Here is a 26,475-nt window from a genome sequence, read left to right on the forward strand (position 1 = left end):
ACGTTCACTTACTCAAGCTGTCTCCAGAGTTAGGCAAGGCGGGAGGTGACAGCATTGGTTGGCAAGCGTTTTGTGGCAACTGGCAACGTATCTGGTTATTCAGCAGCTGAAAAGGATCACCTTGTTGGTAGGGGACAGGTGCAGTGCCAGCCCGAGACTGACAAGCAGAAAGTTGGTTAGGAAATTAGATAGATAGATAGATAGATAGATAGATAGATAGATAGATAGATAGATAGATAGATAGATAGATAGATAGATAGATAGATAGATAGATAGATAGATAGATAGTTACTTTATTAATTCCAATGGGAAATTCACATTCTCTAGCAGCAGCATACTGATACAATAAATAATATTAAATTAAAGAATGATAATAATGCAGGTGAAAAATTCAGAAAACATCCGAAGAGAAGCAGAGGTGAAAAGAGTTGTGTGTGGATTGTCCTACAGGAGAGATGATCAAACCGACAGCTTTTCAACGTCGGAGTAACCAGTGGAGCCCGAAGAAGATCGGATCATTCTTTAACGTCTTATTAAGCGAACATGCTAACTTTAATAGTAACACACACAGTTAAGAAAGCTACACACCGCGCCCCACTAATGGTAAGAAGTATCTATATGGTGTGAAGTTAAAAGTACACACATAGCTAAACTTTTGTTTTGCATTTGCTATCAACCGAACTCTGCCCTGGAAAGTTTTCATACTATCTGCGTGAACAAAAAAAAAAAAGAGCAAACGCCGAGGGAAGTGGCGCTTAAGCGCCAGGATGCCCAATACAGCGCACCCCTTACCAAGACCCGCACGTACGCAAGGGCCGGGGTGGGGGGAGTCATGCAGCTACAGGTTCTCAAGGAAAGCGGCATAGTGGAGCATACAAGATCAGCCTTCCCCACCGTGCTTACGTACCTCCGAGCTGCGCATCTTGGGCTTCTTGGACCCGCCGGACGGTCTTTACGGAGTCGCTTTCGGTCTGCTGTAGTGCGCCTAAGAAGCGGAGAAGGCAGGCGAGAAAGCAGAGGTGGGATGATCTCCCCCTGCGGGCCGGCCCCTTGTAAGGATTCCAGTGGCAATCCGCGTTATTCTGTTGAAGACATGTGTTTTTCCAAGCGAGTCCTTCGCTCTGCGGGAGGTGAGCTCAGTTTGGAGAAATGTAGGTCGGGTTACCGGGCTCAGGGTTTTCCATGGTGGCGAACCCAGGTGTTACGTACCGAGGACGAGCTCCCGATTTTTTTTTTACAAATCCCCTCGCTTTTTTAATACGTCCATGTAATCATTGCCAAACCAGTTTCAAGGTTGCTGAGAGCCAGAGTCATATCTTTACTATGCTGTACCAACCCGGGACGGGATAGAAACAAATTGCAGAGCATACCTGGACGTATTGGGACAATTTGGCATTGCCTTGCCAGTTGCCACGTCATAGGAAGACCAGGTGGACATGGACTGCCTCTAAAATTGTCAGGCTGTGTGGGAACTACTGGATCACCTGCAAATCGTAAATACCGTTTCAGGTTATTGCTTCGGTATAGTAAAGATAAATACAGCTATTTGTTTTCATGCACAAATTACTCTCAGTCTGTGCATCTTCACTCATTTGCTAAGGTGGCATGGGACTAAAAGATTAGTGCTGCCTCATACCTCTTGAAAAGTGGACTTAAATTTAAGGTTGGACTTTCTACGTGGGCTTTTCTATGGATATCCCCATTTTCTTCCCACATTCCCAATGTCTGTGCCTTGTAAGAGTGAGCGGGCCAACTCCCTGAGGACAACTAAAGTATCTATCTATCTATCTATCTAATTATGCCAGTTAGGCAAACTAGGTATTCGCTTAATGCAACACAATTGTGAGGGAGTGTGTGGGTGGCAGCATTTTTTAAACAATATAGACCTAGGAACACTTGCACCCTATCTGATCTATTATATTGTTTTCACATACAAGCCATTTTGGTTTTAGCGTCTGACGACCTACACAGTTCAACAATAAAACAAATACAACAACAATACAATACAACAATACTAGTCACAATAATAATCCTCAAACTGGAGCATAGAAGTCACAGACATGGAAAAATAAAGTTAAACGATCAAAACAGCAACAGGACTACAGCTGCTGAATGCATTGCTGAATGCTGATTTAATTCAAATTATAATCATCTCTCAAATGGGCTTACATTAAAACTTGTGTTAACACTTGTCAAATATCACACTCTGTTGTTCACCACCATCTATGACTTTTGCTCTTGTCAAGCAGTTCCATACTCCGTCTGTCAGTGGAAAAATTCTGAGAGGTTGTGCACTGACTGAACAGTTATATTGCATTATTTGCATACACAAGGAGGATACATTAAATAGGAATCATGGGTAAAGATTCCTATTTAAAGATCATCATTATACTTCAATTTTATTGATTTTTTTGTGATCATAGTACTTTGGTTAATTTATTATTTAGATTACATGTATATGTTTACAAAGCTTTCTTGGTAAGATTATAACTAGACTGTCTCCATCTTTATAAGGTGCATGTTTGGCTAGAGGTTTAAATTGAGAACTATAAGATGCTAAACTGTAGTTTAAGTGATACAAATATTGTGAAAGTTCTTTTTTTCTCTTAAAAGAACATTAAATGCATTAAATCAATAAAACCTGCTACTACTGCTAAATTCCTGCTCTTTTTCTGAAATGGCACCCCCTCTAGAGAATATTTTTCTGACAGTCTTGTAAATTGCCGTTGCTATAAGTAATAAGCCTCCCCCCACAACATTCTCAAATTGTAAACTCACTGTTTTGTGCCCATATTTCACTTTCCCTAGTCATGGCTTCTCTCGTGTGTCCTGGTTTATATGAACAGGTCTGGCAGTGATGATTCCACTCAAAGCAAAGGAGGTGTGGGCGTCATTTACAGCTTCAGCTAGGACAGCAAAAATGCTAGAGCCGGCTCTGAATGAGCGTGCTGTGTGAAGGAGTGGCACTCCATCTACAGCTGTGTTTCCTTGTGTATGAAGTTGTCAGGATAGGCTTTAAAAGAACTTTAAAATTTAATTTTGTGAGTTTAGAAAACGGGTGAATAATGCTTGTATAGGACAAGCTGCTCCATGTTTGTCTTTTGATTTTTTTCTTTTGGTAATTTCTTCAATTAGCTGCAGAACATACAATCAAATATAGGGATCATAGGCTGGAGCCAATCTATATGGTAAAGTTAATTATTACATACAGTGCACATAAAGATGGAGCTCAGTAGACCCCTGGTGTAAAACTGTCGGCATGTTAAGATCATTGAGATTTGTTGGGATCACACATTCACTACCTCAACAAAGTATGAGTGGTAGCAGAAGAATGCAAAGGAGAGCTATAGCCCCTTAAATTTAATCTGTCACTCCCTATTGAGTAGGAGGACAATTCAATATTAAAATGTGCTAGTTCACAAACAGTAGCAACATCTAATAATAATAATACCTTTTATTTATATAGTGCCTTTCCCATGCTCAAGGCACTTACAGAATATAAGAAAGAACGGCAGGGTATACAGTACATAGCATTGTACAAACCAGATAAATAAATAAAGAAGATTATGACTGTGAATTCAGAGAGAAAAAGTCTAACAGACAACATAGCCAACCCGCGGCGTAGCATACGCCGCATATGTAATGATTTTTAAGCACAGGGAAAAAAATGAACATTTGAAAAATCCGTAATTTAATAAACCACCAAGAAAAGTAACATTGCAACAATGCATGCTATGAACCAACATACAATTGTCCGTGACTGAAAACTGGAGGACCGCCGTCGCACCTTCTCCTCCCAGAGCGAGAGACGGGGCTGGACGGCGCGGAGGGCGGAATGGGGGGGAGTGGGGAAGGACACCCATTCTGCCCCCCCCGTCCCGCCCCCCCCCCCCCCGCCATTCTAGTCTGCTGATTTCTTAGTCATCTCTTAGTCATCGTTCAGTACGCACTGCCTACTCATGTGCCCACCCCCAACTCCTCACCTGAGTCGCTTTCGTCTCTGCTACAGTCCACATGCACCTCTGAGCCACGTTGACTTTTCATTGTTCTTTGCGGTTCCGGCTGCTTTTCTATATATAATCCACCAAGTCGCCCGACCATGGTAGTAGCGAATGGGGGTGTGTACAAAGGGCAGGGACGTAATCAGTGCGAGCGTATGACCCGCACTTACTGGGAATTCCTCATTCATGGGGAACAATTGCAAGCCCCGGTCTCCATCACAAATGGGGTTCAACGGCTTACCCACACCTCTCGGCGCCGGGTAGACACACGTTGATCCATTCAGTGTAGCGCGCGTGCAGTACCAGACATCCAAGGGCATCACAGACCTGTTAATGCTCAATCTCATGTGGCTGAAAGCCACTTTTCACTCTAAGAAGTTGGACGCCGACCGCTCTTGGGTCGCGTAACTATTTAGCAGGCGGGAGTCTCGTTTGTTTTCGGAATTAACCAGACAAATCGCTCACCAACTAAGAACGGCCATGCACCACCACCCACAGAATTGAGAAAGACCTATCAATCTGTCAATCCTCTCTGTGTCTGGGCCAGGTGAGGTTTCCCGTGTCAAATTAAGCGAAAGGCTCCACACCTGGTAGTGCCCTTCCGTCAATTCCTTTAAGTTTCAGCTTTGCAACCATACTCCCCCCGGAACCCAAAGACTTTGGTTACCCGGTTGGCTGCCCGGCGGGTCATGGGAATGATGCCGCCGGATCGCCAGTCGGCATTGTTTATGGTCGGAACTACGACGGTATGTGACCATCTTCGAACCTCCGACTTTCGTTCTTGATTAATAAAATCATTCTTGGCAAATGCTTTCACTCTCGCTCGAATTGTTGGCGGGCGTGGCTCTGTCGTGCGTGTGCCATGGTTGACTGCTTAGTGAATTGTTGGTGGGCGGGGCTTTGTGAGTTGGCAGGTGTGGCTCTGTCTTGCGTGTGTCTTGCTTGCCATGGACTTAGTGAGTTCTTAGAGTTGCTGGGCGTGGCTCTGTGAGTTGTCGTATCCCATGGTCTTAGAGTTGGTGGGCGTGGCTCTGTATTGTTGGCAGGCGTGGCTCTATGAGTTGTCGTCATATCTTATGGTCTTAGCGTTGGTGGGCGGGTCTCTGTGAGTTGGTGGGCATGGCTATGTCTTGCGTATCCCATGGTTGTCTTGCTTGTTCTGTCGGCTTAGTGAATTATATATATAGATAATCAATGGTCTAGCACACACACACATATAGGTTACATGAGCATCTTGACAGAGAGGTAAACTGAGAGAAGTGTAATAAAGTCAAATAGAGCTAAAAGCCTTCCTGAACAGAGGAGTTTTGAGTTGTTTTTTAAAAGAATTCATGGAGTCAGCTGATCTAATTAATTTCGGTAGGTCATTCCAGAGTCTGGGCGCTATAACAGCTGAAGGCCCTGTCACTCATGGAGTGTAGATTAGTGTGGGGCACAGCAGGATTGCCAGAATCAGAGGACCTTAGTGGGCGGGCAGGCACATAGTGATGGAGAAGGTCACTGATGTAGTTTGGCGTGAGGTTATTTAAGGCTTTGTATGTTATTAGTAGGATTTTATATTCGATTCTGTAAGACACAGGGAGCCAGTGGAGACGGAGCAGGATGGGTGTGATGTGCTCACTGCTGCTGGTCCGTGTAAGGACTCTTGTAGCTAAGTTTTGAATGAGCTGGAGGTGTAATATAAGATTAGAGGGGGCACCTGCCAGTAGGGAATTACAATAATCGATGTGGGATGTGATAAAAGCATGGACAAGTTTCCCAGCACTAGAGTAGGAGAGGAAGGAGCGAACACGGGATATGTTATGGAGGTGAAAGTAAGAAAGTTTCTTAATGTGATTTATGTGGGCGGAATAAGAGAGGGAGGAATCAAAAATGACACCAAGATTCTTTACAGTAGAGGCAGGTCTGATAAGATCACTGCCAAGATGGACTAATAAAGAGCTCATTTTATTAAGTTGCATTTTAGTCCCAATTTGCAGTAGTTCAGTTTTGTTGCAATTTAATTTTAAAGAGTTCTGCTCCATCCAGGTTTTAATTTCACTCAGGCAAGTTGTGAGCTCAGAAAGCTCTGATGAAGTTCCACTTTTAACATTGAAGTAGAGTTGAGTATCATCTGCATAAAAATGATAACCCAGTCCATAGCTACGAATAATATGGCCAAGGGGAAGCATATAAATACAGAAAAGCAGAGGACCAAGGACAGAGCCCTGAGGGACTCCTTGTGTGACTGGCGCTGTGCTGGACCTGCTCCTGTCAAGACTAACAAACTCTTGCCTATCAGTCAGGTAGGACTTGAACCACCGGAGTGCAGTGCCAGAGATACCCAGCATGTTCTTCATTCTGGACAGTAGAATGTCATGTCTGACCGTGTCAAATGCTGCACTGAGGTCTAACAGAATTAATATGCTGGTTTGTCCAGAGTCTGCTGCCATAAGCAAATCATTGGTTACCCGTAGCAGAGCAGTTTCACAGCTGTGCCACACCCTGAAGCCAGACTGAAAGGGTTCCATCAAATTATTAGAGGTTAAGTAATTGGTGAGTTGGGAAGCTACAACATGCTTGAGAACTTTTGACAGGAAAGGTAAGTGGGAAATAGGCCAGAAATTGTTAAGATTGTCAGCATCAAGACCAGACTTTTTTTAACATTGGGGATACAGAAGCAATTTTAAAAGTGAGCGGTACAAACCCAGTGTCGAGGGATGAGTTTATTATTGTTGTAACAGTCGGGATTATGGCATGAAGGCAGGATTTAAGTAGTGTGCTGGGGATCGGGTCCAGTACACAAGTAGTTGGCTTCATCTTACAAAGCAGGTTATTAACAAAAGCAGATGTGACTGGTGAGAACTTAGAGAAGGAGCTGGATGGAGTGGGAAAACAGGGGGAGATATAAACAAATGATGTATTTATGTTTGTTGAATTATTTAGATCTTTAATTTTGTTACGGAAAAAGTGGAGTAATTCCTCGAAGACTTCAGTAGAAGAGGTAGTTGGGCTAGATGCGGGTTTGAGTAGTTTATTAACTACAGAGAACAAAACCCTTGGGTTATCGTGGCCACTTTCTATTATTCTGCCATAGTGGGTGTTCTTGGCAGCAGTTAGTGCTTCTCTGTAAGCTCTTTGGTGGTCAGAGAAAGCCTGGATGTGCACAGTGAGGCCAGACATACGTGACATTCTCTCAAGGTGTCGGCCAGCTGCTTTCATAGATCGCAATTCTGAATTATACCAAGGAGCTGAACATTTAAAGGAAACTTCCTTATGTTTTAAAGGAGCCGTTTTATCTAATGCTGAATGAAGGGCTGAGTTATAGTGGTCAACAAGACTATCTAGTGTTGATGGAACAGGTGAAAATAGTAAAAGATCAGAAATGGTTCCAGAAAGTACAGAGGGACAGATATTTTTAAGGTTTCTGTAAAAAATTTGTCGTTTACAGGTAAGAGGAGGGAAAGGCAGTGAAAAATACTGCTTTATGGTCAGAGAGTCCCAAATCAGTGCTGTAAATGTTGGCAACAGATAGTCCAGATGTGCAGATCAGATCCAATATATGACCGCCAGAGTGGGTGGGAAAATCAACATGTTGTGTGAAGTTAAAATAGTCCAGTAAGGATAGGAATTCATTTCTCAGTTTAGATGTAGTAATGTCAATATTGATGTTGAAATAAGAAGGATGCATTGTATTTTGGGGGACGATAAAGAACAATGAGTGAGACAGGACCTGATTCCGTTATTAGTTTAAGAGCCAGGCACTCAAAAGACAATGGACAGTCAATTGGGATTCGTTTGATGTTTAAGTCAGCTCTGACAATTACTGTAAGTCCACCTCTTTGTCTAGAGCTGTGAGGCTCTGTGTGGAAAGTGAAACCAGGTGGAGTCGCCTCTGTGAGAGACGTAAATTCGTTTGGTTTTTGCCAAATCTCCGTTAGACACAGAATATCAAGTTTGGTGTCAGTGATGAGTTCTGACAGCACCGATGCTTTGCCATTAAGAGATCTTGAATTAAACAATGCAATATTAGATAATGAGGCTTCTTTTTGCACAGAGCCGTGATCAGGGTTTATTTCCACATAATGTAAATTTGGCACACTGACACTTCTATTTCCAGGGCCATGAGAAGGACGGCTTATTCCTGAGCAAATGCTGCAGGTGGTCTATTCATTCGCAGCCCGACAGTGGCGGCGACCTGACCCACAATGTACATATTTTGGGCGCTGCAAAATACCGGTGTCTTTTAGGATGTTCCAGTCAGACCATTTGCTCTGGACAAACTGTTTAGTTATGAAGGAGTTTGTCATGAGAATATTTTAGCATGATACTGAGCAATACTTATCTGAATAGCAGTGGAGAAGCAGCACAGCATAGCGGAACCGGTAGGACAGGCGGGTGTGGTAGCGTAGGTGAGCGGCAATAGCAAGCAGCAGAAAGCATAGCAGGAGGAGGTAGCAGGATTTGGAGATTCCAATACACAGCCACAAACAGCAACGCTTGGTAATTTCAGGCGTGATTGCCCCGGAGCCATAAGCCAGGTTAGTATGAACATCAGATCAGTTCCCAGTCGTAGAGTACTGTAAGATGAAACGGGAGCAGATCAGCATAGCGAATATAATCACGGAGACAGATTACCCCAAGGTCCTAGACCACCAGGTACAAAGAAATGTTTGTAGGTCTCGTCCCGTGATCCACAGACTCGGCTGTTCCCAGTCAAAGTAGAGTCCATAAAATCTGTAAATATTAAGCCAAATCCATGCAATTCGAGTCAGCTGTATCCATGAACTATATGTACAATAAAAAAAATAAAACAATCTAGAATATTCATAGATAAATTCTCAGACCCAGTTAATCCAATTCAGGAGACCAGAGCATTTGCTGGCAGCAGTGTGCACCAGTCCACCACAGGGCAGCGTCATTATGTAGTCAAAAGAAAAATTCAATTAAACAAAAATTAGTTTCAGTTTTTAATGTGGACTGTTTTGTGTTTACAATAAATTAAATTTGTCTAAAAATGGTTTTACTTTAAAAAAATTAAATCTAGTTTTGCTCAAATTCAAAATTTATTCAGGGAGCAAATCATCCCCTAGTTCTTCATCAGCAAAGTCATCATCCTCCTTTCGTTTCTGTGGAGCAGTTTTTGGTCTATCAATTTGAGGCCCTAGCCGATCAACATAGGATGCATCTAGATGTCACCAAAAGAAAAGAGACAAAATAATCATAAATAATAATACATCATCAATCATCATTTGGAAATGGGTTAAAACACAATTTAAGACAAACAGTGGGAAAGTAAATATACTGAATGTTTACTTTTATTATAATGGAAAAAAAAATGTCCTTCAAGTTATTAGTTTATCTTTTATTGTCAGATGTAGATATTTAATATAATACAATTATAATGCAAACCAGTATTAGCTGAACTTCTGATATTAGTGCCAATCCACAATTTCTAAATTATAACAAAGTGCTGTAATGTTAAATTACATTGTTACTTACTAAAACATGATTTAATAGATTATTAATACAATTGTTTAAACAGATAATTAATAAAATATGGCAGTACTCAATAACTTCTAACTGCCAAAATTTTGTCTGAAAGCTTGCTTGTTTTATGTCGGGGTAACTCCAGTCATTTCCTCACGTACCTACCAATCTGTTTCTAACTTTACTAAATGTCATGGTATTTGCAGCCTACTGTTGTTCTACACACTTAGAGGAGCAACAGATTTAGCTCTCCTTGCTTTTATTTAATACTTAGCATGCAAAGAAGAGGTCTACGTGATTTTCACTTGCCTATTTCTTTGTTACTGCTGGCCTCATATGGTTCATTTGCTCCAGGCAGTGCCTTCAGTTTGGCACTAAGTCGCTCTCCCTTGGCACTTGTACCTTGGCTGCTCTGTCCACTGTCTGGAAAAAAATAACAATATACAGGTTACAACCCTTTATGTAGGTGGATACAGAGATGCACACATACACACTAACTAAACATTATCTTAACAAATGTGACATTCGAATATTTAGGCAGAACAGGTTAGACATAACTACATGTCTCCTAAACCTTACCAAAATTAAATAAGTGGTTAGGACTGAAGTGTAATTAATACCTGATAGTTAAATATCACTAATATGCATAAAGTGATCTTACACTCAACAAGTGGTGGGAAGTATGACATAAGATCTTTAAGAAAGACAACTTTCAGAAAAGGAATTGGTGGCTATCGGTATACAACATAAGAAAGGCCAAAGAATATGGATTGGAAGGGAAGCAGGTTTTGATCAGGTTATTTCAGTAAATACAGGCAGTACAAGAGAAAACAAACTTAAAGTTGTACAGGATTCCAGGCTTAAACCTGCTATAAAAACATTCGCCATTACCCAGACTAATGATAATGAATTCCATAAATAATGGAGACAAGAGGTGCAGTCAGTTAGTAAATGTTTTCCTGAGCAGTCTTCAGCACATAATACAGAATTGTATCTGCTATATCCCACCAGCACTAAGCTCGATGTGGGAATTAACCCTGACGTGCATGCCAGTCCACAGCATATTCACACATAGGCCCACACTCATAGATAGATAGATAGATAGATAGATAGATAGATAGATAGATAGATAGATAGATAGATAGATAGATAGATATTCATTTGTCACCAGAGGTAATCAACTTTACAGTCACCATGTACAGTGTTAATAACTTTTTTATTATTTTCCCTGTCAGTCATGAAAGGTTCATAATGATGGTTGAACTTTCTGCAGAATTAACCAAAATACTTAAAAATATAAAATGGTCCAGATGTTTTATATGATTTAAAAAATACTACAAAGTAGCAATTAAAGAAGATGAAAGCAAACATAAATATAAGTATACTAGGTGGCGCACAAAAAAGCAGCTGTCAAATCGAAGACTACAGGCTGACATGACCTTTGGAACACACTTGTCTATTGTGATAACTGTTATATATCAACTTACGAGGGATCTTCTTTCCATACAACCTATAATATTGAGGACAGCATCTGGGGTATGGATGGAAGGGTTTCTTAGTGTCAGTACGTTGCTCACAGAACCAGTAGTATGGCACTTTTTAGCAACTCCTGAACTGTGTATTTTTCAAAAGCAAAATGAAATATTGTTCCACAAATCTCTGACATCTCATCTCGAAGGAGTCTGTTTGAACATATAGCTCCACAACTGAAATACGGTATTCCAGTAAATATGGCATGTCACACAAAAAGTACCCAGGGACTTCCTGATAGTTCCACGTGACAATATTTGGTGCTTTTAAAACCAGGACAGTGCTGCCTTTCCATGCACACCTTGCAGACAAAGAGTAACCTTAAACACCAGCATGCAGCTTGTGAGATAAAGTGTATGGCAAAGTGATTAATGATTTACAGTTGACAGTTTATTGAAAACCTGCATGACACTGAACTTCAAGTGGTAATGCGTATACTGAAAGAAAATGGAGATTTATCTGACACAGGCACTGAAAATTAATGGGAAGAAAGGTCTTGAGCGTTTACTATTACAGCTGTTAAAAATGAAAACTATACAATTATTTGGGAATTCCAAATGGGATGAAAACACCGACTTCCTTTGTTCAGAATATTATATTATTTATGCTTCTATGGGCAAGTTTGTTTTTGTAGGCAAGTACTGGATGATCATGGAATTTTATATTTGTTTCCACAAACCTAGGATTTCAAAGTCATTTGCATAAAACAATTCCTAATTAAATCTAATACAAATGTAACTTCTGAATATGTATTACAGTACTCAATAGAAAACTCTCTCTTTCCAAAATTTCTTTTAGTGCCTACTGTGCTCAGGAGTACAAAAGCCAGTTGCAACAATAGTAAACTGGTAAGCAGTCTCCACAGCAAGTCAGCTGAGGAAATCCATGCTAACATGGTGGGGATAACCTGAGCTCTATTAAAACGCCAATATCCAACCACAGTCAACAAGATGCGAGTCAGCAACGATACCCAATTATTCCCTGTAATGCCTTTATACTGCTTTTACACATGACATTTATTCCATGTACTTATGCTTTGTGAAAATATTTAGCAATTAATTAAGTAATTTTTAAGACATCAGCAGTTCATGTAAAATCTTGTAAAATGACTTTTTGACCATTTTGAAAGGACTGATATTTGTTTAAAGGGACCTGATGACACTCTCTTTAAATTCACTCCACTTTCTGTTACCAGTACAGCATAGTCCACGGGATGTGCAGTATGACCAGGTGGGAGTTGCTCAAGTCATTTTAAAGCACCAGTAAATATTAACAGTAACCAGTGACATGCTGACTCCAACTCTGAGCAACTTTGGTAAAATATGAATGCCAGAAATCGGGAAAGTATATAGCACTGCACTTTTTAAAGTGAAAATTAGGTAAAATGTAATATTTACTAATCTGTGACTAGGTGGCTTTTATGAGTAAACACTTTTTAAAATAGCTAGATTATTTTCCTGTTGTGCAAGGCAAAGATATTGTATACTGGCAGTAACAAGGAACACTCGTAAATAGTGATTTTTGTATTAAGTATGACAGCAAAAAAAAAAAAATTGAAATATATTTAGTACGCACGCAAAGCAGGACACCTCTTTTTATAGACGCTATTTTGGGATAAATCAGTTTAATTACACGCACACACTGCTACCTAAGAACATACCTTTAACTTGTTCCAATGAAGGACTGAGCCTACTTTCAGGAGAGATTACTGTAATTAAGATGGAGGAAGAAAGAAAAGGACACATCATAGAGGAGGAAACAAAAATGGTTATTGTTTGTAAGATGCAGAAATTCTAGGGAGAAGAAGCAGAAATAAAGTTACCTTTAGAGGTCAGTAACCAGTCTTTCAAACTGCTAATTCATTTTGGATCCTAAATCAAAGTAATTTGCTAAATACTCAATTTGACCTATGCCGATTATAATAATGCACCATAAACTTTGCATATACAGTGTAACAACAGTAATAGTATTGTACGAATTACTTCTCATCCTACAAAATTAGTCATTCTGTTACTCCAAATACACAGTAGATTATAATTATCCATACATATACAGTAGTTACCTGGCAAAAGAGTTCTTATTCTGGACGAAAGGAGCTCCAAAAAAGCAGTTGAAATACAAAAAGAGTGGAAACAATAGGTAATGCAGGAGATAGTTAGCTATTGGTATGTCTCTCACCAGAAGGAGACACTTAATAGTATTCAAGTATTTAAGCAATCATCTGTATCAGATGTTGAGTCTCCAGTGTAACCCAATTGCATATTTGCTTTATTCAAATATAACTTACACATATTTGAATAAGGCACATACCTGAGTAAATCAATAATTCTTACGTAGCATTATCTTCATTGTCATCATTAATGTTTTACCAGTGGTGTATGAATGTAAGCGGTAGAATATTATTTATTCCTTCTCTTGTGAAAGTAACAACCTAAGAGGACTAGCCCAGTTCAATCCATTGGCTGTGTCTGTCAGCAGCAGTATCACTGAATATTGTTTAACCTGGACTGGCCCCTAAACACTCGCCATTAACTGTTAATGTTCCATAGCATTCACCATTATGGTCAGATAGAAAGTCACAAGGTTAAGGGTCTACCACACAAACATACGTATGCACTTAGTGTGATTAAACCACTTTATGGGTTTTGGTTATTTTTGGAAAGATTGTGGAATTCATACTGTTTAATTTGATTTTTCAGAGTCCCAGTTTGTGTTCTGTGACTTTCATCTGCAATAAATTTTTGATTTTATGTTTGTAGGGAAATAAACTTTGAAGACAATGTATTTATTTACTTATTTATCTTTTTTAAGTCAATAATGTAGTATTTCAAACTTTTGTTTCATTTGTAGGAAGAATTATTATTGTTGGCATAAGGTGGTTCATCAATCAAAAAAACTCATTCTCCTTCCAGCTAACTCTGAGAGCTGATGCAGATATTGGCATTAAATAAGTCATATTTTCAATATGCCAACATTTACTGCATAACTGTACAAAAGTGAATAAGATGACTTATATGTATCAAAGTATTTTATTTAAGGATCTAAATATATAATACAACAATAAAAAGGCCCACTAGCCGCAATTCACAGAATCATTTTTTTTGTCATGTCATGGGCTAGTGTATTTAACTTTATATATTTAACTTATATTTTAAGTTTGAGTGCATGTAAGAAAGTCATTTATATTATAAAACATCTAGTATGTGTTGGGAGCAAGAAGCTAAGTATATCTGGTCCATTTAAATAAAAAGGAGCAGGGGGACCTCTTTTCAAAAGGTCCCATAAACACATTGTTAAAAATAATAATTTAACAAAACATAAAATATGGCAAAGCTTTGCTTTCCCTTTTGCGAAGTGAAGTACTGCAGTAGATTAACTGATGCCCATGTGAATTATAAAAGACTCTGTAATAACCTATCCATCCATTCTGAACCTTCTTAATTCAATTCAAAATAGTGGAGGGGGTTTGGGGTGCAGAGGCTTTCCTTGCAGCATCAGGTGCAAGGCAGGAAACAAATCCAGACAAAGAGAACAGCATAAGCATAGGTTTATAGATCTATAAATGTGTTATATGTATAATTAAATGTATATTAAACATGTTACGTTTCACTTACAATTGTCCTGCCTTGCACTCAATGTTACCCAGATACTGTCCAGTCCAAACAGCCTTAAAATGGACTAAGAAGGTCGGATAAGGAATGAATGGGTCATAATTTTATCAAGGTGCAACATATTTTAAACATGTATTTATTGTCATTTACTGTACTTATATTAACAAAGCTAAGTAACAGATCTTAGACTGAAGTTGCTTAGCCTTAAAACCCCATCAGGCAGCCGTGCAGTGGACTTTTAATGTTAGTTTGGAAACGCTCATATCAGAATTTGTAGGGCGTTATTTTTTTTTACTTCAAATGTAAAAATAAAAGCTGGATTAGTAATACTGTACATTTGACTTCACAAGCAAAACCAAAAAGCTATCTTATTTCAACTTGAACTTCAATAACGAGAATCATTATTCTAAGATAAATGAGATATGCAGATATACCGGAAACTAAAAAGTTTAATCTTTACAAATGTTAATGAAGTTTCACTAAATTCAGTTTTCTTTAGCGGATGCTGCATATATAACTCATGTCAAGCAGGGTTTTTGTGAATTAATGAACTGTTGGTACCTTAATGAATTCACTGCAGTAGCACTGACAATGACATAACAACTGAAACCTTCTACTCATACTTACCACTGCTTGCACTTCCCTCCCTGCGACCGCGAGCACTGCCATCTCGGCCAGATTTTACACGCTGTTATAAAAAATACATACATATATATTTAAACATCTTAAAAAAACATGCACCAATGCTTTCAAAGGTTTTAAGTTTAAAAAGAAAATCCTTCATTAATTAAAATCTTTCATACTATATGTGAAGACACTTATATCCAGACTATTTTAAAGTAGAAGAAATGAAAGAATGTAATGCCAGCAAGGATATATTTGAAGGAAGACTTTACACAAGTTGATTTGAATGTATTACAGTGTTTAACATGACAATTTATTATTACTGTACAGGATTAAGCAAGGTATAAATAAGGTGTCCACGAGTGTTAGTACAGTATAATAATGTACTGCTTAATAAACAAACTGCATATCTCTGTACTTCAACAATGTGCTTAAGAGGAACAGCTTACATGTAATTGTTGAGCCTTCTCACCCTTTATATCATCAGTCTGAAATGCTTATAAGCCAGCGAGAGCTTCAGAAAGCCCACGGTGTGGAAAATTCTACTCAACAGGTCAAACATTCCTGCTGCCATAAGTGTACTAAACAAAGCAATGCAGTCTTTAACAAGCTGTTTTAATGAGTTCCTTATGTGTTTATTATTTCAGTAATCGTTTGTCAGTCATCTGAGGAGCACAATGTAATGGAAATTTATGTACCTTGATTTAGATATTTAATGTGTGTTTATTCAGTGGTGCAAAAGTACAAATAACTATGACATGTATGCAGCTATATTCTTGATGGAGTGTAGAACAGACACACTTAAAAAAGACACATGTCCAATAGGAAGTTATACCTTTAACCCATTAGAAAGGCCAGAATATGTGAAAATTAGGCTGTGTATAAATTCTGTTTTCTTTCGGGATGTCTGTATCTTACTGTTTTTTTTTTTAACAAAGATAGGTGAAGAATGTGTGGGGAAAAACAACAACAGAAGAAGTGTGTGTTTGGACAAACTGACCACAAAAACACAAGGAAACCAGGGGTCTTGAAATGTTGAGGTAGAGATTGTAATTGTGGAGAAAAGGATATGACATGGTTGGAGGTGGTGTCATTTCCTAATTAAAGATACTGCCATTGCCTTTCTACAAGCAACTTTAATAAATGCAGATTCTGCTGAAAGTAAAAATAGTATGACTACTACAAGAAAGAAAAGAAAGGGTAACTGTAAAAAAAAAAAAAAAAAAAAAAAAAAAAAAAAAAAAAAGGCTGTTCATCTGGAGGCAGCAAATCACCTTTGCAATGACACATTTATATGCTGTTTGTTAAAAGGAAAGATAGAGATTTTTTAATATTACTGGGGCCTCTAAGGGCTCAAAAGTTAGTAAGAGAACTTGAGGCAGCATCTTAAAAAATCTTATAAATACACACAGACAAGATTCAGCGTTACAAGAAGTTAAAAGTGAAAACCAACCAAAGTGATTTGCTAACACTGGGGCAGTTTTAGTATATTTTTGTGCCTGCAGTTAAATTTCAGACATCTGCCTTTCCTTGTATAGAGGTACTGGTTGTCTCAACAGGCTGAACCAAAACATATCATAATGTATCATATAATGGTGTGCAATGACTCCCTGTTCATGTAGGAGTATGGAGAAGACATTTTTAAAAATATACTTACCTGCTCTCTAATCTCCTTTAATTTTTCAACTTTCTTTAGTTTAGTTGCATATTCCTGAACTTCCTTCAAGCCCATATCAGTGCAAAGCCGAACCAAAAATCTTAAACCTGTAGAAACACACAGACACACATACACAACTTTAATTGATGCACTACATCTATACATTTTAGGGTAAAAGTGAGTCAGAACCGAATTCCAGCATGAAGGATTAAGTTAAAACCTTTCCCTTGATGCTGCTGCATTGCTTGGTACACTAAACACATTGAAGACACATCTCTGGCCTACAGGAAAAAACAAAATGAAAGCCCCAATGCAAACACAAGTACATTTTTTTGTAAAAAGGACTGAAAGCCACACACATAATGCAAACATAATACAAAAAAATCAAGTGGTAAATTGTAGCAATGGTACTTTATTCCCCCATGCCACCTTCAAAGCCGTAAATAAAATCTATTTTGTTTATCAAACTAAAACAACATGTGTTTTGTGATAAGATAGTAAGAAAATTTACTTCATATAGCATAGAAGAAGAAGGCCTTTTGTTCTGTTAAATCAATATCTATTCCCATAGATATTCCAGTATAAGCAATATGGAAATATGAGCAAAAAGATTATTTTTTCATGATTTTTTTTGACTGAAAGTTTCTCACATAATGGATTTTATTGATCACATTATTTATGGATTTAAAAAACACTGATCATTACAATACAAAATCATGAACGTACTCAAAGTGCCACTTACTGGTGGTGCTATTATGTGCTCTAGTTCTAGACAACACACAGACAGTTGTAGCTGTAAACTACTAGGATTGAGGATTGTGTACAATGCCTTGAGCACTCATGAAAGAGGTTACCTGTGTTTCTCCTTTAACAAGTATGTGCAGCCCCAGTAGGTAGAAGAGTGCAAACCTATCCTTTAGGCAAAGTGCATCCACATGTGTTTTGCTTTATTTATTGCATTTGAAACAGATGACATTTTCTCCTTGTTAAAAAAAAAAATCTGTCCTTTTTCCCTTGCTGAAAGTACTAGTACCGACATTTTGTTTTCATTCCACAAGGTAAAGTTTAAATACCACAATGTGTATTTCAGATTTAAAAAAAGTGCAACTTTACATTCAATGTTCTCAGGAAATCTTCTGTGGATATCTTTGTATGTCTCCAGTGCTTTCTGGTAATTACCTGAAAAATGCAGGACACACCATGAACACAATTGAAATATACAGGAAAAAATGTTCTTTAAAACATGTATTATTAACATTTAATTTTAATGTATGAAATGATACTGTAATTGTAAAATTAAAAGTACATTAAAAAGTAAACACTGCTGTCTGGTTGTGGGGAGAATATGCCAAACAGAATGGCAATTATTTATGATCATATAAATTATTTGGTTTATACTATATATAATATCACATATTATATACTGTACTATTTTTACCTAACCAGAAATTTCTGAGCTTCCTTACTATTCAGGGTCATGGGAGTCCTAGCCTATCCCAGCAGCATTCAGTACAAGGCAAGAGGGCCAATGAACTGAAGGGCAAATTTTCACACACATACACACACACGCATACACACACACACACTGTGGGGCCATTATAGAGCTGTTAATTTAACAAGCAGGGCTTAGTGATGAGAAAATAAATAAAGAGAAGAGTTTGTGCTAATCTGCACCCAGTCTCCAGGAGATGGGCACGGAAGCATGCTTCATAGTACCACAGAGTCACGTACTGATTTTTAATCTGGCCATTTCTCAGTCAATCCAAATGGTTACCTTCGAACTTCAGTTAAATTATGGTTTATCAAAACCTTATTTTCCTTTAGTATTCTAATTAATAAATTCCTTTAAAATAAGTATATATCAATTTCAAAGAAATGAATCATGATTTATGTTTTATACATAAAATTATACATACAAGTTAATTCACTCTCCATGTCTTCACTTAGAGAACTCTGCTCTACTACTCCTTTATAATTATTTTTCAACATAATTTCTCGATATGTTAATGAGAAAACATACATCAAAGTATATATAATCTAAACAAACTGTAAGTTACCTACCACTTCTTCTGTAACAACTGGCCATCATTAGTTGCCACTTTGCTTGAGTAGGCCTAAAACAAAGTAAAATAAAGAAAACATCAATATTTCTAAAAATATCAGAAACATTAAATATAGGAAAATATATGATTTGTAGCTTTCTGATCCGACTCTATTAAAATGTAATATGTCTACGTTGTTATCAGCATAGGAAAAACAAAGTAAATGATAGTGATAGCCTAGCCCTGACCTCCCCGATTTAGAACATTCCTAAGCCAAAACTATTCGGAAGGGATTAATTTCAGTTGTTCAAAATACTGCTTCATCTAGGTTTTTCTAAATCTCTAGTACTAATAATGTTAGTTTCTTTCAGGTTTCTAGGATAACTGCAATGAAATGCATGGTAGAGTCCTGAGTTGAGTTAGCACATATTTGTCTTAATCAAAATTGGTTATGAAAGGGTTCCATGGATTGGCCTTATTAATAGCTAATTGCTATTAATCTGAGCACACTGAATCCATGTACTATATAGTGAGTTTGACTAATAATAGTTTTCTACATTAAGATAAAGAGAACCTATGTGAAGAATCACCATTGCTACTAAAAGCAGAAATTGAAAGAAAAGAAGAGTAAATGATAATACCATACAAAAGTCATGGACAATGTGGGAATGCTGACAAAAGGACTCATCTGGTCACAAAAAGCTGGAAATCACCCAATAATACAGCACAAAACTAATTAAATGCTACTACAAGTGGATGTTTTCATAAAAGTACTAACTTATACTTTTCCAATGCAAACATATTTCCACATAGAAACGTGGAGAAAAAAGGAAAAAAAGTGAATGTTATGTGATAAAAGGTACTGCTGAAAACTCCATGACAAGAACATGAGCAGTCAGCAAACTTCTTGTAGATCTCGATTTCACATTTACAAAGGGATTAGAATGAGTTAAAATGTAGCACAAAGATATATTTTGCCTTTATAAAATATAAATTACTTGAATAAATTGTGCAACCATTTATCTCAAGAAAACATATGCTTAGTTTTAACCAACTGTCCAGCTTATGTTTTACGATTTCTCTTTTTTATTGCATATGTCAGTATCACATGCACTTTTAATGCTTTTATTTTTTTAAATTTATCCAGCACTCACAGAATAATTTAACACAGGGAAAAATCCATCAGGGCATGCTGAAACAATTACTGTACATTAGATATTTAGAAGACAAAAGAAGAAAACAAGATAAACGAAATCAGCCCAGCTCATGAGTCAAGTTCAGGGGAATAACTACAAGAAAACAAACTGTTTCCAATTAACAAACTGACTAAAACTGTGCTGCATGAACTACACAGAGATGTTTTATTAGCCAGAAACAATTTTTTAAAAATTTTTTCTATCTAATAAATACATTACAATGGCAATTTCTTATTCTTGCTGCTAATTCTATGAAAGTCATCTCAGCAATAAAAGGACAATCAGATACGAAATGACAGCTTGGGCCCTGCTACAGTCTGGGCTCAGATATATTCTCTGAGGAGTTTGCATGTTCTCTGTGTGCTTCTATTATTCCTCAAGATTTTGGTTTCCTCCCACTATCCATGGAGTGTGAGTGGCTGCTTTTGTGAAATGCAATAAGGTCCCATCTAAGGCAGGTTTTTTTTTTTTTTTAGCTTGTACCAGCTGCTGCCAGTTTTAGCTCTGGCTTCCCAAAACAAGGAGTTCATAAGGGAAAGAGACATTTTGATTATTTTAATATTCAGGTAACCCAATTTGGTAGGTGATTGAACACATTTTGACAGTTGCCTGCTGAATTATGTAAGTAACTAAAACTGCTGCTCTGATTTCTAAATCTTTGAGGAATGCTGAGTGGGTGGGGAATAATGGATCACATTCTTTAACATTGTGGAGTCACATTATTATTATAGTTATGCAGGTGTTGTTCTAATTACAGGTTTTGTGGTTTTGCTTTCTTAGTAGCAAATACTGCAGTGGGTTGGTGCCCTGCCCGGGTCTGGTTCCTGTCTTGGGCCCTGTGTTGGCTGGGATTGGCTCCAGCAGACCCCCTTAACCCTGTGTTAAGATTAAGCGGGTTGGATAATGGATTGATGGATAGTTGCAAATAATAGTGTAAGTCCATTGGCACTTTTTAATGATTATTTGGCCGCTTATGTATATTCTAAATTAGAATGAGTGGGGTCCGAAAATTGATGCATGTTGTAGATATTCTGCAATATGCACACCATCTGAGTCACCAAGCTGTGGTGCACAAGACAGCTTTAGTGTGTAGATTTGACTGTAACAAGACATGCATTTAAATTAACCTCTTGTTTATTAATTTTCTTTTAATTTCAATAACCACAATAAACAAAACACTGAGCAATTAAGAATACAATCTATACTACTTTCCCTACATTTATATTCCACATCAAATCATTCTAATTTAATTCAATTAAATTTCACATTTTCTGTTTTAAACTCAGTCTATGGATTTATAGTATGACTTATCACATACACTTGTACCGTTGTGGGCAGAAATACTGTACATTCTGTTTGTATCGTTTTTTAGTATTATACTTTTAAAGGTCATTTCAAAAGAAGAATAAATAAGCATAGGTGAAAAATAATGTTTTAAAGTATTTGCCGTTGCTTCTGCTTATCAGAATTTTTCAGTTTATAAAAATATATTTAAAACTCTTAAACAAAAAAGATTTCATAATAAATAGGAAGAAAAAGTGCAGCTGGGAAACAAAAATGCAATTCTGTATCTTTCTGTGTAAAGCAAAACAATCATTGCATCCGTTTTTAATTTACATAGTAAATGCTGAAATTATCAAGGACTGAAATTAGGGAAAGAGCTTCAAAAATGTCTGAAATTAATAAAAGAATAAACACTTTTGCAAACTCTCCAGGACCAGAGTTGCTCAATCCTACAACTTAAATCCTGCAAAAATTCATAATAATTAGAGTGTGATTTTGTTTTCTTATGTTAAATGTGAGAAACCACAAAATGGGCACTATTAATAATATCTGCATTAAAAAGAGAGGGACTGGCAGTTTCAAAATCTTCTGCACTTAAAAATAACTTTCAGAAAAATATGCACTTATTTAAACAGCAGGAAATAAATTTTAAAGAGGCTACTTACTGAATCAGCGTTGCTCTTTCAAAGTATGGTATTGCTTTTTCACAGACCTGTGTGTCAATGTAATAAGCTCCAAGCCACTCAATTACTTCAATATTTGAGGGAAAATACCTGAATGACTTAAATTCAAAATACAAATAAAAAGTGACATATTAACAAGTACAGTTACATTTAAGTGTACACATATTTAATTATATATTACTCTTTTCAACCCATTTTACTAAAATGCAAAACAAAAACTACATACGGTAATTCAAAGCCCTCAAACCATAAAATAATTAGTCCATATTTTCCAAGTAACTATAACTTTGATGTAATAGTTTTAAAAGTAAACTTTTTTTTACAAATACAAATGAGCCATAGTAACTGTAACATAATCTCTTGGAATGTATCAGAGGTTTGATATGTAATTCTTCTGTATTTCTAAAAGAACAAATATCTCAAACTGTAATGTTCATAATAAAATAGGCACTGTGCAAACTTCCCCCAGACTCCCATTTTTTGGTCAGCATTTTCTAGTATCAGAAACCAAAGATGCTAACATGAGAGGTAAAAGATTTTATTTATTTTTCGTACTGTACACACTCAAGAGCATATAGTTAAACACTAGAATCCCTGAAGCCTACGAAAATACTTATATTGCCAGGCCACCTTAAATTCCATTGCACCACCTGATCAGAATCTTTGTTTTGCAAATGTGTCAATCAGCACAAGCAGCCTGCTATATCATCCCCCACAGAAGCAGCTTAAGTCAGACACACAATTCTTGGAGCTGAAGTCACTTTATCTGGGAGTGAGGTATCTGGAATTGTATAGGGTAAATAATATATTGTTATTTGGAATGCATACATTTCATGTGTACTCCATGTCTACAACGATCAGTTTAAATGTAGGATGACAGGAAATGCGAGGCAAGAAATGTTCAACACATAACTAAAAAATAAACTTTTTTCATGTTATAATAATAATGACAAAATCTTGATGTGAAGTATATAATATGTGGAGACTGAAGTCGATATATCAAATAAACACTTTCACAAAAGGTATCCAGCGGCCTAGGTGAGGGATGAGTGAGCAGACTACCTGCTGCCAGTGCTGATTGACAAATTTGTAAAACAAATATGCTTATGAGGAAGTGCGAGGGAATTTAAGGTGGCCAGGCATCACTAATATTTTTGTAGGCTTCGGGGATTCTAATATTAAATTCAACTCAGTGGGCAGCCTATACTGTGTAATTAAATTGAAATATAAGCATCAAAATAGATATAAAATAGTAAAAGTTGCATCATTATTAAAAAATAAAGTTTTAACTACCTCATAATAGTATTGAATAGCCTGCGATTTGTCCCCTTCATTGTCATATAGCTCTCCTAGCTTAGCTAGTGCCTGAGGATCTGTGGGTGACACACTTAGCAGCTGTTTCAGCCAGTCAATAGATTGGTTTGGATCATCTAAAATCTCATATCTGCAATGGTGTGTTAAGTATGCTATACTTTACTCTTTTTTTCTCTGACACTTCTAATGCAGATGAGTGTGAATTATGAAAATTTACTTTGCATCATCATGTATTACTATCCAAATTTAAAATGAGTAATAATTGTTATTTGCTACAATACCTTTCTTACTGAAAACAACAAATTACTATGAACAGTTTTCTGGCATTTTTTATATTGCTGTGAACAAAATCGTAAACAAAAAAACACTTGTACAAACAAACACATTAAATCTTTCTGATGAAATCTGTAAATTTTACTGTAATAATAAATTTTGTGCAATTACAGTAAAACTTTGATTATCTGTCAGGGGTCAGGGGCTGAGGTCGTGATGGATATAAAAAAAAAAAGATAGATAACAGAACCGCTACTTTAAAAATGATATACAGTAGATTAGTGAATAGTATTTATTTACAAAAAAAAACTATATTAACAAAATATAACATAGTATTAACACAATTACAGTAATTTATATAATATTGTAATGAGCAGCGTAATAAGTAAAAACAACTCAGAGATACTGGAGTCTTTGTTCCATAAAAAAACAGTGCCCTGTCTTGTACTCCGTTATCTGGGTTACAGAGCACATCTCCAAAACAATAAGAGAAAGCTTTCCCTACCAATCAGTTTATCTCCTGCCACTCACATTCTGTCTTTTTCTATACCGCAAACACTCCTGCTTACTGTCTCCTGACTCCCTACTCAAAACTTCCTTCCACCACACCTTTGTTTTTCTACTGTCTTCTCCTGTTACTCATCTAAAAGACATGTCCACCCCTAACAGAACAGAAGCCCTTCACCCAGTCCTATCACTTACACAGCATTCCGCCCTTTCTGCTCCTATACAACGCATCACAAGCTGCCTGCATGTCACAATATATTAACAAAACATAATATAACAGAATTTAAAAAGAAAATTACAATGCAGAAGAACATTAACATTAATACGGAATAACATTACTGTCGGTGGTATCAATTTTTCGACACGTTTTTCAATTTTGTCAGCAACACACTTTATATTGTTTGCTGGTATTCTTCTAACTCCGTAAACTGAAGCAATATTTCAAGCGCTTTTGCTGTTTCATAAACGTTTAATAATTAAAATTTTTTGTGACAATTCCAACACCACACGCATATGTTTATTGGCCATAACAATGTATAGTAGTTTAATTATAACAATAGAGAAAAGCTATGAAACACTGTTAAAGCTGAAGATATGTAACTGACACTGTGATTTCAAAATGCGGCATGACACGATGCTGGGGAAGAACACTACGTGGGAGCAAAAGGGAGAGTTGTGCCAGTGTGCATAGCTTGCAGCATACCATGCGGCAGTAGTAATATGTAGACGCTGGCGTGCGCAATGTTTTTTTTTTTTTTTTTCTCTGCTGGTTACTGGAGACTCATGGTTAATTGAGTGACAGATAATCGAGGTTTTACTGTACTTAAAAATAATAGATAATTTTATACATATAACTATACATATCTACCCATTCATTTATCTGTTTGTGTAAAACTGTTGGAAAAAAACACTGTCCAAAAAAAATTTTATTTCATTCTATGCCTGGATATCCTTCAACATTCATTTGTAAAGCAGTGTCTGAAGAGACTGTAAAATGTACCAAATATGGAAATCCAGCATGTAATCAGTTATCAGTACAATAGTAAAAAGAGGTTCACATTGCAAACTATGTAACTATGTAATATTTAATCTTTGTCACTGAAAATCTAAATTCCACAGAGTTTGTTAATTAACTATATAAATTTGAAATATACAATATATACACTATAGTCAGTCAGTCATTATCCAACCCGCTATATCCTAACACAGGGTCACAGGGGTCTGCTGGAGCCAATCCCAGCCAACACAGGGCGCAAGACACGAACAAACCCCGGGCAGGGCGCCAGCTCACCGCAGCTATAGTCAAAATTGTTAATCCTAAATTTAAATAATGTACACAAATTTCTTAAAGGGTCAAGCCCAATATTCAACTAGAAACAGATAAACAGAAATGCACTTTTATTAATCAATTTATTTTTTCAATTTTCAGGAATAAAGATCTTTTTTCTCAACAAGGATACAGGGTGGCTAACTGGAACATAACCTGGGCACTGTTTCGAAGAATTGTGTGGAGTTTTAAGAAACAATCAAGTGCTTCTCCAAGTCTACTCAGCTTCTTGTAAGTCAGACCTAAATCAGAAGAATTTATATGCATGATTACAAAGTTCATTGTGCAGCACCAGTGATATTCTGAAAGAAAGTGACACTTGAAATTATCATTTTTATATTTAGTCTGAAAAAAAAAAAAATCTTACATTACTAAATATAAATAGATCAAAATATTAGGCCTTACTTCACTGGAATTAAGATCATTAAGCCATAATTACTGTAGAACTTTTATTTATAAACATCAATAGATTGCTAAATTTAATGTTTATATATATGTATGTATATTTTACATGGTAGATTGTATTTAGCTGTTACTGTATTAATGTTTGTAAATATTTGTAAAACTAATGTTCACAGAGAGCACTATTTAATATCTTCTTCTATTTAATATAATGGAATTAAATTGAAAAATAATACATAATAATCCTAACTTGAATTTTTTTTTAGCATTGTGTCACTCGGAATTGGTTTACTATAAAGGACTTCGCAGTACAGTAATTAAAGAAGTGTTTCAGGAACAGCTTCACACTCGGCAGCTTTTTCCCCCAATTAATATAAAGGACAATGAAAATAATGTGAATGTTTATTTAGAAATATCTTCAGGCTTATAAAGTAATATCCTGTAGTAATTTTCAATCACATTTCCTTAAATATACAGTATATACTGTACATCTGTTGTCAGGTACTGAAAGCTATATAATAAAGAAAAACCCTATGCTCTATGGCCTTTTACAGT

The 26,475-nt window shown here is 36.7% G+C and overlaps 2 protein-coding genes across 3 annotated transcripts in view; both read right to left on the reverse strand.

Annotated features, from left to right (window-relative positions):
• il17d (interleukin 17d) overlaps positions 1–1,213 on the reverse strand; it is a 17,128-nt gene extending 15,915 nt beyond the window's left edge. Inside the window, exon 1 of the mRNA XM_028801182.2 lies at positions 908–1,213. Coding sequence (XP_028657015.1) covers positions 908–922 — 15 coding nt within the window. The 5' untranslated portion in view covers positions 923–1,213. The remainder of the gene's footprint in view (positions 1–907) is intronic.
• A 7,724-nt stretch (positions 1,214–8,937) lies between these two features.
• The window catches only part of ift88 (intraflagellar transport 88 homolog), a 55,790-nt gene continuing 38,252 nt past the window's right edge, over positions 8,938–26,475 (reverse strand). The window contains exons 19-28 of one of the 2 annotated variants that reach the window (XM_028800561.2): positions 25,652–25,760; positions 23,391–23,541; positions 22,080–22,195; positions 18,954–19,006; positions 18,006–18,071; positions 16,893–16,999; positions 15,239–15,299; positions 12,661–12,708; positions 9,780–9,893; positions 8,938–9,168 (exon numbers count right to left, since the gene is read on the reverse strand). In XM_028800561.2, the coding sequence (XP_028656394.1) occupies positions 9,047–9,168; positions 9,780–9,893; positions 12,661–12,708; positions 15,239–15,299; positions 16,893–16,999; positions 18,006–18,071; positions 18,954–19,006; positions 22,080–22,195; positions 23,391–23,541; positions 25,652–25,760 (947 nt within the window). In that variant the 3' untranslated portion in view covers positions 8,938–9,046. The remainder of the gene's footprint in view (positions 9,169–9,779; positions 9,894–12,660; positions 12,709–15,238; positions 15,300–16,892; positions 17,000–18,005; positions 18,072–18,953; positions 19,007–22,079; positions 22,196–23,390; positions 23,542–25,651; positions 25,761–26,475) is intronic. The other variant, XM_028800562.2, reaches the window with a different exon arrangement.

The sequence above is a fragment of the Erpetoichthys calabaricus genome, chromosome 4 (assembly GCF_900747795.2).
Source record: "Erpetoichthys calabaricus chromosome 4, fErpCal1.3, whole genome shotgun sequence".
NCBI classification, from domain to species: Eukaryota; Metazoa; Chordata; class Cladistia; order Polypteriformes; family Polypteridae; genus Erpetoichthys; species Erpetoichthys calabaricus.